Below are 14,860 nucleotides of genomic sequence, written 5' to 3' on the forward strand. Positions count from 1 at the left end.
CTACCCTGTGAATCACAGGATGGAGTTTTTGTTCTCCTTAATATTGTTGTATAAAATCTCGTCAGAGGACAGAAAATAATAATCGTGATTTACTTCTGTGACATCACGTTACACATGTTCAGTTGTCTTACCTGGTAGTTACCATGACCACATGTACGTAATCCAGGAAGATGTAGCGGCTGAACTCAAACTCCACATTGAAAGTTACCTGGACAGGAAAGGAGCAGGTGCAAATTCATCCTCTCAGGATCAAAAGCATTTAATCGTCTCCTTCTCCTGGCCTAACATCCTTAATTAGAACATTTTAGTCAGAACGTTAAATATCTGCTCCATCACATCATCGTGTGAAGCTTCTTTGTTTTCTGTTTTTTATTTATTTTATTTTCCACTGCAGCCTGTCGTCGTCTGCGGCTGAACCCGTTTTCCCTCCGGCTGTGTTCTCCCCCCAACCAGCAGCCGGAGCCTTTTTAACAGGAAGCTGGAAATAATCTCCAGCACAGTCTTATTCACACAGCAGCCCTGAGGGGCCTCACAGTGAGGGGTGGGGATCACGGTCATGTTTACAGGGACACTCGTTAAGGTAATGAAGGATTTTAGTCAGCAGCTATCATTGGCAGCATATTTCTGCCCAGTTTAATCACTGTTATTAGTCTGGCTGTATAACAGCGGTATGATGAGCTAATAACCTGTTTATCTGTGATGTTCAAACCTGTCCACATATTTAGGAGGAAGAAGAAGCTCCATCACCCTAAACAAAGGGCTGTTGTATCAGGGCAACAATAATAACCAATGAGGAAACTGCAGGTGGTCGATCCTTTTTTCATCCCAAAATCATAATTTGAATGAAAATAGCTCTGCCCTACCTGAGACAGCGACTTCATGAATGGCGCGCTGATGTTGCAGATCCTCTGGGTTGCCAGTCTGTCCTCAGAGGAGCACTCAATCTGGATATCTGATTGGTCCTGAGGGAAGAGGCGGCATAACATGAATCCAGCATGCACTTTGACCTTTTTAGGATGAGAAAAGAAAGTTTGAGTACCTTCACTAAGAGGCTGGAGAAGATCAGGTTGGAGGAGGTGGAGATGTGGATGGCAGCTCCGTATGCGTTCTCTCCCTGGTTCTCCAGTCGGGCGAACACCACCATCCTCCTTCGCTCGGACTCCACGACAAACGGCTGCCTCTCAGGCGCCCCCTGGTGGCTGCAGATGGAGCTGGCAGCCCGTCGGTTTGACCTGCAGAACTGCCTACAGGTGAAGCAAAGAAATAATTACCAGTCTCTTAATAATTTACACGGATAGACGTGAGGGATTAGTTTAGTGGAGACCGGGTTACTCACTGAGCACTCATCAGGTCCGTGTGACTATGGAGGATGAGGTCAGGAACGCAGGTGTCTTCCTGCTCACATCCGTTCCAGAAGTGAATCTACAGGGGAAAAAAGATGATTAACGCATTTATCCATTTGTTGCAGGACATAAACACTGAAGGGAGAATTCTGAGATACTTCCAGTACAGACGACAGGCTTACAAAAGTATTCGGCCCCCTTGAACTTTCCCACATTTTGTCACATTACAGCCACAAACATGAATCAGTTTTATTGGAATTCCAGGTGAAAGACCAACACAAAGTGGTGCACACGTGAGAAGTGGAACGAAAATCATACATGATTGCAAACATTTTTTACAAATAAATAACTGCAAAGTGGGGTGTGCGTAATTATTCAGCCCCCTGAGTCAATACTTTGTAGAACCAGCTTTTGCTGCAGTTCCAGCTGCCAGTCTTTTAGGGTCTGTCTCTACCAGCTTTGCACATCTACAGACTGAAATCTTTGCCCATTCTTCTTTGCAAAACAGCTCCAGCTCAGTCAGATTAGACGGACAGCGTTTGTGAACAGCAGTTTTCAGATCTTGCCACAGATTCTGGATTGGATTTAGACACCAGACAGGTCAGGGATAAAGTTATTGAATAATTACGCATACTTTTGCAAGGCTGAATACTTTTGCAAGCTACCGTATGTATGTGTGTGTGTGTGTATATATATATATATATATATATATATATATATATATATATATATATATATATATATATATATATATATATATATATATATATATATATATATATTAGGGGTGCAACGATATTCGTATCGATATTGAACCGTTCGATACAGTGCTTTCGGTTCGGTACGCATATGTATCGAACAATACAACATTTTTAATTTATTTTATCAACTTTCCTTCTGACGATGCTGTCTGTGTTGAGCGCTCAGTGGATCTGCGTTCGACTACTCCGCCTAGGCTGCACTGTCGAGCGCAGATCCACTGAGTGCTCAACACAGACAGCATCGTCAGAAGGAAGAGCGCAGGGCAAGCTAGCAAGACAGAAGTTAAGCTCTCCTTGCAACATGGACCTCCCCCACTCTCATTCAGATCTGGCGTTTGGAATTATTTTGGTTTTCATGTGACGTATGACCCTGAAGGTAAGCGAGTCATGGACTAAAGTAAAACAGTATGTTGGATGTGCCATGCAATGCTCAATTACATGGGTGGGAACTAGTGTGTTAGCGCAGTTAGCTCGTTAACGTGTTGGCTGTCTAGCCCCATGCACGGGGCGATCGGCGGTAGCTCGTTAACGGAGATTTGCCGTGTTGTGGCGTTAAGGTCATTTCAACGAGATTAACCTGAAAGCACTAGTGGGAACACAACGAATATGACTGCACATTTACGCCGACATCATCCTAGTGCAAAGACAAAAACAACAAGCATGCTACTAACTTTAGCCGAGTCATTTAGACAGCTGTTAGCACAGGATTCTCCTTATGCTGCTGAGAATATAGCCCAGAAGAAGCGGATAGTATAGCTTTTATTTTGGAAAGAGACATTTCTCTGTAATAAACTCTCTTTTCCAAAGATGAGTGATTCCTCAATCAGATACAGGGCTCGCAAAATCGCTAGCCCGACGTCCTGGAGCTAGCGATTTTTTCAGTCGGGCTACCAAAATCTATCTCTTCCCTGCCCGTCGGGCTATTGTAGGAAAAATATATGTCAATGCTTTTGCATTCTTTCAGAAATGTAGCTGGGTAATTATGTCATTGGCATCGATGAGCCACTGTCAATATGTGACATATTGAAATCGCGTTTGAATTTGCGCTTGTTTTTTTGCTTTCACTTTGCAATCGTGCGAACTGTGTATAGAGAGCGACAGCACTGATCTGTGAGTGATGATAATTTGTGCACCAATTCCTCTGACATCGTCTTATTAATCGTTAGCTTACTATGCAAACATGACAAGTGAAATCTCCCGCAGCTTAAACATGTGAGAGGTTGATCGCGCAGAGAATCGCTGAGCTTATGTGAGTGAGTGTAAAAGCAGCAGGATATATATTTTAGTTCTGCTGAGCCAAATAAGACAGGTCAGGGTGAAGAAGTGACAGCCAAAGAAAAGCTTACCACAAAACGGAGAAGTTATGACAAATCAGACTATAAGGCAAAAAGAAAGTGCAGCTTTATGGTTTCATGGACAAAAGAATTTCTGTGGCTGCAATATGACGAGCTAAATAACCAGGGCTGCACATAAGTGGTCCGCAGGTGCGCATTCGCTGTCAAAATAAAAAAAACACGCACAAGGGTTAGGGTTAAATTTAAAAACTGTACTTTTGAGTTAAAATATATATTTATAATTTTAATAAATGACAAATTAAAAAGGCATGAACATTTTTTTTGTATCGGAAAAATATCGAACCGTGACACCAAAGTATCAAACCGAACCGAACCGTGAATTTTGTGTATCGTTGCACCCCTAATATATATATATATAGCAATTCTAAGTGTACCCCGCCCTCCAGGGAAGAGCCTGATTAGTTGCCCAACGTCCCTGAACTGGCTCCTCTTGACATAAAGTTGGAGCCAACTTCGAGCTCCGTCAGGATGTCTGAACTCTTCACCTTTCAGAGGAAACTCAGAGGAGCTGACCTCATACTTCAGGCTGTTACCCAGATCGTGACCACAAGGGCGGGTTTAAGATTGACCAGTAAATCCAAAGCTTTCAGATTATCATCTTCCCATCAGAAAATACATCTCAGAGAAGCTGACTCTGGTCTGCTCTGAACAACAACTTCTTTCTTACCTTTTTTCACTTTATAAAAAGTGTCCTGTGCAAAAAAAATTTCTCTGCTCTGAAGCTAATCAGGCAGTTCAAACCCGTGTTCGAAGCTCTCACCTCGGTTCTTTGGGTGCTCTGCCAGTCCGGGTCCAACACCGGCCCCTCATCTGGGTTCTGCAATCCTGTCTCCAGGACGACAACTATGGGACGCCCGTAATCTGTCGTCTCCTGTTTGTCGTATTACATTTTCGTGTTTAAGGACTCACACATAATGGGAATCATTTGACCGTGATTGTGCCCGGGCTGTTTCTGACCTGGACGGAGAAGCCAAGGCGTTTGCATATCTGACTTCCTGTCTGGAGAAACAAACTTCGGGGCTGCTGTCGATCCGATTCGTCCAGCACTGCCCGGGGAGGGAAACGCCTCTCATCCAACAGCAGACTGTACCAGACCGCTGAAGAGGAGGAGGAGAAGGAAAATGTGAGCTGAAACAGAGGCTTAATGTGGCACAATGAGACTGTAAATACAAGCAGACTTTTACAGGTCCTTCAGAGGATATGAAAGGAAGTGATGTCATCTTTTGTAGTCGTTAGTCCGAACTGCTCCACTTATGCTTCCAAAAATGTTTTGGAATAAATTAGAAACAAGTCCACCGACTATTGTTTCACAACATAATCAAGTACCAGCTTTACAGCTTCCTGTAAAGAGGGAACTGTACACTGTAATATTCATTCAGCAGTCGCCTCAAAGGTACTTTATATGAAAGTAAAGAACCTACAGTGTTAGGGAGAAAACCACAACAGTCAGATGCTTATCAATGGTCACCACTTAGCAACACTGGGGAGGGAGAACTCAAGATTAGGGAGGGGCAGAAGAGAACACATAGTGACCATGAAAAATAAAAGAAATTGTGTAATATAAACACATTGGGAGGGACAAGAGGGGGTCACCTGGTCCAGCCCTAACTATATGCTTTAGCAAAAAGGAAAGTTTGAAGCCTAATCTTGAAAGTAGAGATAGTGTCTGTCTCCTGAATCCAAACTGGAAGCTGGTTCCACAGAAGAGGGGCCTGAAAACTGAAGGCTCTGCCTCCCATTCTACTTTTAAATACTCTAGGAACAACAAGTAGGCCTGCAGAGCGAGAGCGAAGTGCTCTGATAGGGTGATATGGTACTACAAGGTCATTAAGATAAGATGGGGCCTGATTATTTAAGACCTTGTATGTGAGGAGCAGGATTTTGAATCCTGGATTTAACAGGAAGCCAAAACAGGAGAAATCTGCTCTCTTTCTAGTCCCTGTCAGGACTCTTGCTGCAGCATTTTGGATTAGCTGAAGGCTTTTCAGCGAGTTTTTTGGACTTCCTGATAATAATGAATTACAGTCGTCCAGCCTGGAAGTAATAAATGCATGAACTAGTTTTTCAGCGTCACTCTGAGACAGGATATTTCCAACTTTAGAGATGTTGCACAAATGGAAGAACGCAGTCTTACATATTTGTTTAATATGTGCGTTGAAGGACATGTCCTGGTCAAAAATGACTCCAAGGTTCCTCACAGTGTTACTGGAGGCCAAGGTAATGCCATCCAGAGTAAGAATCTGGATCCTGCAAACTAGCAGGTAGCTGCCTCTCCCTGATCCTGGGTCTGATTCAGGTTCTTCATTAAGTCATCAAAACAATACCTGTGAAGGTTGAACTCGGATGTGGTTGTATTACTGAAGTTTCAGTGCTGTGCTGATGTTTGTTTTTATGTCCGGGACTCGTCGTGCTTTCAGGCTAAACTAAAGCAGATCCTAATAAATAAATATGTTGACAATGCAGCTGGTGTCAGTCCGTTATCTGGACCTTCGTGAGCTTTCACAAACACGTTGCCGGTGTGTGTTCTTCATCTCCGTGTGCAGCTAATGTCTGAAACGGCATGCAGCCAAACTGTTCTTCAGTCTGAGAGCCTTTAGAAACTTTCATAATAGCAACGCACGCGTAAAATACAGCAACTACTTCTTAGTGCTTGATCTACAGTAATGAAGTGACGCATTTCCTGCGTCCTTATTAGTTGCTGGATGCAGCAGCCTACAGTGTAACTGCAGAGCTCGTGTTCATCTGTTTAACAACTGAGTTTGATTTATGAGAGCACGGAGAGCCGAGGTAAGCTGCTGCTCAGCTGGTGTCAGAAACGCCACGTCCACACTGACAAAAACGGGTCGATATTTGGTCCAATCAAACAGAGGTTCAGCCTGTGGCTCAGATCTTCGATCTGTTGAGCCACGCTCGTGTTCGTGTTTCTGTAAACGTCCAATCCAGGCTGGACGCTTAGGGAGGCGGGTGGGCAATAAGGAGCTCGAGGAGAGGGAGACGTGAAGAAGGTCTGAGGTGACGGAGAGAGAAGCAGCGACACAGTTAAACAGCTGGCTGGCGTTAGCATGTTAGGGAGGTTTCCATGCAGCCGGCCCAAACATCTGGAGCTGGTTACACAGAGACACGACAACAGCGCGGGCCTCTGCGACCACGACAAGCTTCCCTCCACACAGACAGAAAACAGCTGCGTCCACTCAGCTGCAACACTGCACAGCTGTTAGCAGAAGAAGAAGAATTCATATTTCTCTTCTTTTGAATGACACGTAAACTCGGCCGGTTCAGAGAGAGACTGGATGAGCTATTCCAGGATGATCTCATACTGTGACATCACAACAGCAGATTAGCTGCTACCTTTTTCCTTCGGACACAAATTTGGCTTTTGTTAGCGGCCGACCTCATTTCCAGGAAAGTGTGAATGCTGCCAGATGTAACAGAAGGAAGCGATTTGTAACTCATAACAAACACTAAAGACAGAATCACGCCAACCTCCCGTTCAAAGTCATCTTCTCCTTCACCCCTGGACCTCGTCCAGCTTTGCTGCTAGGCTCAGGTCTCTAGGCACAAGTCCTAGGATGTACATTTTCCTCTCAGATGGGTGCTGCATCTCCTCTGGGCCAGGTTCCAGAGATAAGATGATGCACCATAGTTACCTCCGGTGAGGGAACTAGTGGTGTCGAGGTGTAGAGCGGGGTCATGTCAACAATCCATTAAACTTTGACTTCCATCCACCGAGATCTTCAAGGTCGCCTTCATGATTTGTCAGTGGAAAGTTAACAAAAATCCTCAGAACTTAGAAACTATAATCATTACAACTGTGCTGTGTGTTGTCAACATATAGAAAGTACCACTGCATTTGAAATATGTCACATTTGACCTCTGACCTCTCCTTCAATCAGAGGTGTCAAAGTGATAATAATGTTTCTGGATCTTTGAACTCTATGTGTGGATCCAGTTTTTTGATTTGATTCAAAAGCTCATTTGAGATTGATTTAAATGTCATTTCTGAGGAAAACGTGCCTGAACCTGAGGCAGGACCTTTCAGTGTGGTGATCAGATCCCACGCAGGTGAATAAGCAGACATGTTTGTGTACTCCTACCAACATCTTTCCTGGTCTTCGTCCTGGTCTTTGTCCTGAAGTCCAGACTCAGACAGACGATCACGGACATGCAGGTGACCTCCTTCCCTCCTCGCTGGCAGTCCTTGTTAAAGATGTTGACCTTCTCGGGTTCAAAGGTTAGTTTAGCCTGAATCTGCACCACACCACGTGACCTGCAGGGATGAAGCATTCTTATTATGAGTGTTTGTGTGTATTGGAGTTCCAAACTGTGGAGAGTCAGGTCCCGCATAACTCGGTTTTACTGGATGTACTTAAACTAGGGTTTGGTTTCACAAAGACTCCTCAGTGAGTGCAATGCGCTCCAATCTGATAGGAAGAGTCTATCTGTCTATAGTTTCCTATGGACCACATTGATCCCTCATAGGTGGTGGTGACTCATCGTGAGTCTGGTTGCTGTAACTGCAACAACCTCATACAGGCTCAATCTGAGGGCCTGAGTTTTTCAGAAGGAAAAAACACCTATTGGGAGGTGACTTGTCAAACACAAGTTAGCCACGCCCTAAATTATCCCCTGCTTTCTGACCCTTGTTTACTGAACAGACATCATGTTGTGTTGAAGATGCTTTGAACACAGTCATTAAAGCTTAAACTCATCACAAGTGTTTAGGTCAGTATTTAAGTGAGCTGGAGGCTCATTTTCTCATAAACTGCTACAGCCAGACTTCAGAGGAGTCGCCCCCTGCTGGCCTTTAGAAAGAACGCCGATTTGATTCGTTTTTCCAGCCTTACAGGGTCAAATCATCTGTCAGTTTATGAATGAGGCTCTGACCAGACAATGACAGCAGCTCCCAGCGCTCCCACTGCGAGGTCGACAAGTCCGTCTGCATTGATGTCCAAGACGCCATGAAGGCTTTGGCCAAAATACTGAAGACCTGCAGAAAAACCAGCCGCAGACAGACGCTGGAGAAGCAAAGCGAGAGAAGATTAAAACTCTCTGGGTTCTCTGATGCTGCATTATCTCTTCCAGCTAAGGTCCCTTAGCATCTGGACTGGTTACCTGTCTGTACTGAAGCTGGATGGTTTTGTCTTTGCCATGGAAGACGTAGACTGCCCCCTGGTGGTCATCCTCCAGTGGTGCTCCCACAACAAGCTCTTTGAACCCGTCTCCATTCATGTCAGGTACCTGAGCCAACGCTGAGCCCAGACGGGAGTTTTGGGAGTGGTCAGACACTTCCAGCACCCCCTGCAGGACAAACGACGTCTGGACAGAAACAAAACATTCTTTGGTTCAGGTTTTGTTCTTTTTTAATCAAGGTTTCATTTAAAAAAGTAATTTCAATCCAGTCGTGGACAGATTACTGAACAGGCCTAACAGCACACAGATGGGGCATGAACAAGGCTTTGTTTGAAGTCATAGTTCACATTTGGCCAAAGGAGCTTGCAAAGAAAAGCGTCTGGACTTCTTTAAGTTGCTTGAAGACGTTTCACCTCTCATCCGAGAAGCTTCTTCAGTTCTAAGGTCAAATGGTGGAGAGTCCCAGATATAAACCTAGTGGGAGTTTCCCCCCACAGAGGGACAAAAGGACCCCCTGATGATCCTCTAATCGCCTGAGCCAAGGTGTGAAACTGGGTGTGGGTCCCAATCAGCCAGAGTTTCGGGTGAGCTCATTATGAAACCTGGCCCCACCTTATCATGCGAATTCCTGAGGTCAGATGGCCCAGGATGTGAGTGGGCGTTAAGGCGTCTGGGAAGGGATCTCAAAACTGGATTATAGATGGCAGAGAGTTGGTGTCGTAAACCCCGCCTCTTTTCAAAGATGGTCGCTCACAGTGGACATAGATGCTTCTTTCACTCCTCTTTCAAACCATCTGTCCTCTCTGTCCAACATGTGAACATTGGCATCCTCGAAAGAGTGACCTTTATCCTTAAGATGCAGATGGACTGCTGAGTCTTGTCCTGTGGAGGTGGCTCTTCTGTGTTGTGCCATGCGCTTGTGAAGTGGCTGTTTGGTCTCTCCAATGTAGAGGTCCCACTCCCACTAGGTTTATATCTGGGACTCTCCACCATTTGACCTTAGAACTGAAGAAGCTTCTCGGATGAGAGGTGAAACGTCTACAAGTAACTTAAAGAAGTCCAGACGCTTTTCTTTGCAAGCTCCTTTGACTACGATGACCTGGATGACTGAGAACCTTCACAGACATAGTTCACATTAGGTGATGGAAGGTCAGTCACACAAACAATCACAAAGCGACAGATAATTCTGCAACTCTTTTTCACCGTTTTAAAACAAGTGAAAAACATTCAAAACGACACAGAAACCAATCAGGAGAGAGAAACTCAAAATAATCACGAAAACCAGCAAACTGACCACTAGTTGAACCTCTGTGGCTCTCAGTCATCCAGGTCATGCTAGTTTTAAGAGCTTGAAAAAGAAGACAGCTGGACACCTTTAGGTTTGAGCCTAAAGAAGTCTGCCTGCCTTCTTTTTTGAGAGCCTGAAGAGATAAAACTAGATAAAGCTGTCAGTGGGGGTTGAGGTACTTTTACCAATCTGTGCACAGGACCTTTTGTCTCATAATTTGTCCATGACTCTTGTGTGGGGTTATCATCTTGTGACAACTTCTTCTGCTATAATGACAGTTACAGAGAAATTGGTTGCTCCTTTGTAGCAGTACGTGGTTTTTATACCTGCGGTGTAACAGAGTAGATGTAAACCTTGCCTCTCTCCCAGCCATGGCTGTAGTACATGGGTGCTGCCACCAGGAGGACATCAGTCTGTCCGTCACTGTCAATGTCCATCGATAGCAACTCACTGCCAAAGTATGACCCAATCTAGACAAAAACACAAATAAACCATAGAAACTAAACAAGATATTACACCAAGGAAGAGATACCTGAATGTCCACCAGGTTTGATTCATTCAAATATGGTCACAGTGGATTAAAACACACCTGCTCTCCCAGCAGTGCATGCCAGATGGTCAGGTCTCCACTGTTCTTCAGGGTGAATATGATCACCTTTCCAGTGTGGTTGAATCTTGGAGCTCCAGCTACATAAAGCTGAGAGCCGCGGGATGAAATGAGTGAACCCACCGAGTAGCCTGAAAGAAGATGAAAAACTGATTCGTTTGACTTGCACACATTGACCGTTCCATTTTGTTAGAACTATTTCCTCGGATTCTTCCAAGGTAAGAAAGCTTAAAGTAGACCGACTCTGCATTTTCTTATTTCCTGTCATATGTTTCCTGTTCCAAAGGGGGATGTTCCCATTAAACCTGACTAAAGTTTCTAGTAATGTGACCAGAATGGGCCAAACACACACTTTAGACTGCTCTAAACAGTCAGTTTATCATGTTTTATTTCTACTACTGAATCTGTATGACATCATAGAGGGCATAGCCTTAGAGTGATCTCATGTATCGCAGCTATACAACCCCTGTGCTCACCATTCCTTCTGAAGACCCACAGACTACAGGCTGGTATATCACATATCATGTTGTACACTTTATATCAATATTACCCAGATAGGCTGCATGGTTCTTCAGCTCCTCTGGAAACTCATCCTGGTAGGATGATTTCGGTGGAACAACTTTCCCGTGTTTGCTTTCTTTCAGCACGGCACCATTCCAGTCATAGGCGCCCACCGCTCCGAGAAGAACACCATCCTAAAGGAAAACATGGATTTAAAGGGAAGGCACTACCACCCACTATGTTTGAGGACTCCCAGAGGCGACCCTAGAAACTCTAGGTACCCACTCTAACCCTGACTGTATGTCCAGATATTAAAGTTGTTACTGAGTCATCGGACAGCATTGAATGACCAAACCTTTGGGAAAAGCACAGAGTCCCATCTGGGAGGTCTGAGTTGGCCCTGACTGATTTTGGCACTGCACTTCCCCATTAAAGGCCCTTTAGTCACTCGTGACCAGAGATGGGCAGTAACGCGTAATCCGATTACTTTTTTCAAGTAACGAGTAAAGTAAGGGATTACTATTGCAAAAACGGTAATTAGATTACCGTTACTTTCCCGTAGGAACGCTGCATTACTGCGTTACTAAAACCGTGATTTTTTGCGAGAATGTCTCACGACAGTGACGTAAGCGAGTGCGACGTTCGTGACAACAGCTGTGTGCAGATCAACAATGGATCATATATCGAGTGCAGAGAGAGTATGAGCGTGCAGCGTTTAAAGCGTGGAAGTACTGACCTTACTTTGAGTTTGATTCCATAAAAAGTGACAAAAACATTAGTGTCCGCTGTGCGTGGGAAGAAAACTTCTTTTTACAGCAAAAAAAACCCCTAAACTTCCAACAAGCACCGAGTAGCTACGACGTAATGGGAAACTCACAGAGAAACTGGATTCTTCCACTGACCGCGGCACACCTGCACCAGGGTAAACCTCCGCCTACCCAACTCCTGCTTTACAGGTGAAAATAGAGCAACAGGACCGCTGAGTCTTTGACTTTATTTATTTTCTGCTGTGTTTTACTTGCATCTATTTGAAAGACTGAGTGTAAACACAAAAAATATTTTATTTTATGTGCTGGAATGTGCAGAAAATAGGTTTAACTGTTAAACTAATTTCTTCCAGTCAGAGAATGTTGCAGATAATTAAATTTTTGCTTGATGCATAAAGTTAAAAGATTAAAACTAATAAAACAAATTTAAAAAGAGACTTTTCCATTTGATTACATTTTGTATGATGGATTATGCAGAAAAAGTAGAATTGGGCTGAAAGATCTATCGCTCTATCACCTCTTCAGGTTGTAAATCGTGTTTTTAAAAAGTAACTAAGTAACTAAGTAATTAATTACTTTTGAAAATAAGTAATCAGTAAAGTAACAGGATTACCTTTTTGGGGAAGTAATCAGTAATTAGTTACTGATTACTTTTTTCAAGTAACTTGACCAACACTGCTCGTGACTCCTGTACTGTACTTGAGTACTTTTGATAGGACAGTAACATCATCAGGTGGCTGGTGAAACGCCTGGGTTAGTTAGGTTGTATTTTAGACACGTTAAACAACTGTTATTTGAAAAGAAAACTCTGGGAAATGTCGGTTTCTAAATGAAACCTTGCAGTTTTATATGATTTCCATCTTGAGAAGAACTGGATAGAAAGACCATATAAGGGCGTGTATGAGGACGTAGGCCCTAAACAGTTCACAAGTGACAAGATGTTACACAGGGAAACTTATTGAGCTCTGAGCTGCAAACCTGAAGACCCCACGATGAAAAAACCTGCTGGCAATGTTGGAACTGAAATGGTTTCTGAATTGTCCTTAAACTCAGTTGAACTGTCTCAACACACGTGTGAGCAGCCAGGCCGTCGTAAAGTCCAGATATGAACGTTTTTAAATCTTTGAGTCATCGTCTCTCCGGGACAGAAAGTCGAGGACGGCAGTGAGTGACCAAATTTTTGGCGGTGCCAGCGCCACAAAGTGTCCCGCCTGCAGGACCTGAGCTGCTGAGCCCTGCATGAGTAAACCTGCAGGAAGGAGCTGAGGATGGTTTTCCTGCAGGCAGAGATGATGCTATGATGCCTGTTTTCCTCATCAGTCTACCTCATTTTACCTTTTTAATCCCAAAACTTAAGAGCAGAAACACTTTGCATATTTGTCTGTGTGCAGTCAGTGTGTGTGTGTGTGTGTGTGTGTGTGTGTGTGTGTGTGTGTGTGTGTGTGTGTGTGTGTGTGTGTGTGTGTGTGTGTGTGCAGATTTGCATCTATTCTCCAATGAGTTCGTGCCTGCAGCTTTACGTTCAGGAAAACCATCTGTTCTCTGTTACACACACACAGTTTCCACCTCACATTTTCACTCCCTGACGCTGGGATACGATTTTCCCTGGATGAGAAACAACAGAAATATTTCTCGAAGCTTCTCATCCTGCAGCTTTAGATATTTGTCAGGACCAGAACCAGGCTGGTGATGGATGTTCGAGGACGATACCGATACCAGCATTTAAGTTTCTGTTGGCAAAACCGCCGCTCTGCTCCTGTCTTCTTTCTGGGTTCAGCTTTAGTGAAGAAAACTTGAGGAAATTGAATAATTGATACTTTGCCAAGTCCCTTTTTATGCAGAAAAAGTAGATGAAGATGTTTTTCAGCAGTAATTTAATGGAAGTTATTATTTTTTCTGTCCAGAGTGGACAGATCTTTGAAATCTAATCCTAAAATGGAAAATCCACAGATCTTCTTTTCCATTTTACTTCACAAATTCTTGTATCGCTTTATCCAAGTTAAACTTCTATCACTTAAAAAGTAATACTTGTCCTTTGATTTTCTCAGTCAATAAAAACCATGTGCCGTCCAAATATCCCATCACTAAGTCGTGTGTTACTTCGTATTTCTACTGTTAGCATTTGTTTGATGATCTGAAACACATCAGTGTGACAAATATGTACCTGCACCTGTTTCTGCACTCAGTGCTCTGCGTGTTGAATGTAACAGAGTGGGTCAACAGGAAAACCATTTTCCTATCATAGACAGATTTGTGGAAGCTTTTGAAAGCGCTTCATTTATCACACATCACTACCACTGTGTAAGAATGCAGCTGTGAGTCACTCACTTTGACTAAATGTGAGGAGAAACCGGCCTGAGCCATCTGCAGACCGAACCCTCGACCCTGACTGCTGGTTCCTGCAAACCGGACAAACAACAAAGACGACTTAACTTTTCCCTCCAGACCCTCCAGTCCTCCTGTTACACTTTAATGAATATCATTAGATAATACTTTTCAGAGTTAATTGTGAAATGCTCGTTAGTACGATGGATTCCGCTTTTCTGTAAATACTACAGTTTAACAGGATAAATGTTAGCTGACCTTCCAGAGAGAAAATCCTCTCTCCCAGGGCGTCCACAATGTCCTTCAGCGCAGATTCATCTGTCACGTTGAAGAAGTGCATCTCATCAGGGTCACTGGCAATAAACTTGATTTCCTTTAGAAAGGCTTCGGGGTTGATTCCCCGGCGGTTGTAATAACCCAGAACCTGCAGGAGATGCAGAGGAAACAGGATGTTAGTCAGCGCTTCGTAAGTCCAGAAACAACCAATAGAAACAGAGTTCGATGGGTGGGGGTGGGGGGTCTGGGGCTAAGACTCACAGCGATGGCATACATGGTGATGTTGTCTCTCTCGCTGTCTGTGACGGCCTGCACCAGGTGAGGACTGTCATGTGATTCACCGTCTGTAATCACAATCATCACCTTCTGAGCTCCCGGCCGGCTGCCGCGCTGGAACGCCTCGGATCTGCACAGGAACATCGGATGAAGTTCAGAAGATTCAAAGCTCTGAACGCTTGTTCTGGCTAATCTTAGCTAGCTGCTTCATGTACCTGCTGGTGTAGCTTG

At 44.0% G+C, this 14,860-nt stretch overlaps 1 protein-coding gene across 2 annotated transcripts in view; it reads right to left on the reverse strand.

Moving 5' to 3' along the window:
• Positions 1-14,860, reverse strand: part of LOC146666927 (integrin alpha-11-like) — a 46,670-nt gene that overhangs the window by 10,309 nt on the left and 21,501 nt on the right. For both annotated transcript variants that reach the window (XM_085415056.1, XM_085415057.1), the window contains 15 exons: positions 14,615-14,759; positions 14,336-14,501; positions 14,081-14,151; positions 11,035-11,179; positions 10,467-10,615; positions 10,204-10,347; positions 8,572-8,775; positions 8,344-8,474; positions 7,554-7,726; positions 4,417-4,556; positions 4,220-4,330; positions 1,337-1,422; positions 1,040-1,244; positions 864-962; positions 132-208 (listed from right to left, as the gene is read on the reverse strand). In XM_085415056.1, coding sequence (XP_085271182.1) covers positions 132-208; positions 864-962; positions 1,040-1,244; positions 1,337-1,422; positions 4,220-4,330; positions 4,417-4,556; positions 7,554-7,726; positions 8,344-8,474; positions 8,572-8,775; positions 10,204-10,347; positions 10,467-10,615; positions 11,035-11,179; positions 14,081-14,151; positions 14,336-14,501; positions 14,615-14,759 — 2,046 coding nt within the window. The remainder of the gene's footprint in view (positions 1-131; positions 209-863; positions 963-1,039; positions 1,245-1,336; positions 1,423-4,219; positions 4,331-4,416; positions 4,557-7,553; positions 7,727-8,343; positions 8,475-8,571; positions 8,776-10,203; positions 10,348-10,466; positions 10,616-11,034; positions 11,180-14,080; positions 14,152-14,335; positions 14,502-14,614; positions 14,760-14,860) is intronic.

The sequence above is a fragment of the Rhamphochromis longiceps genome, linkage group LG7, assembly GCF_057381845.1.
Source record: "Rhamphochromis longiceps isolate RC_006_pf linkage group LG7, R_longiceps_female_GT1.1, whole genome shotgun sequence".
Taxonomy (NCBI): Eukaryota; Metazoa; Chordata; class Actinopteri; order Cichliformes; family Cichlidae; genus Rhamphochromis; species Rhamphochromis longiceps.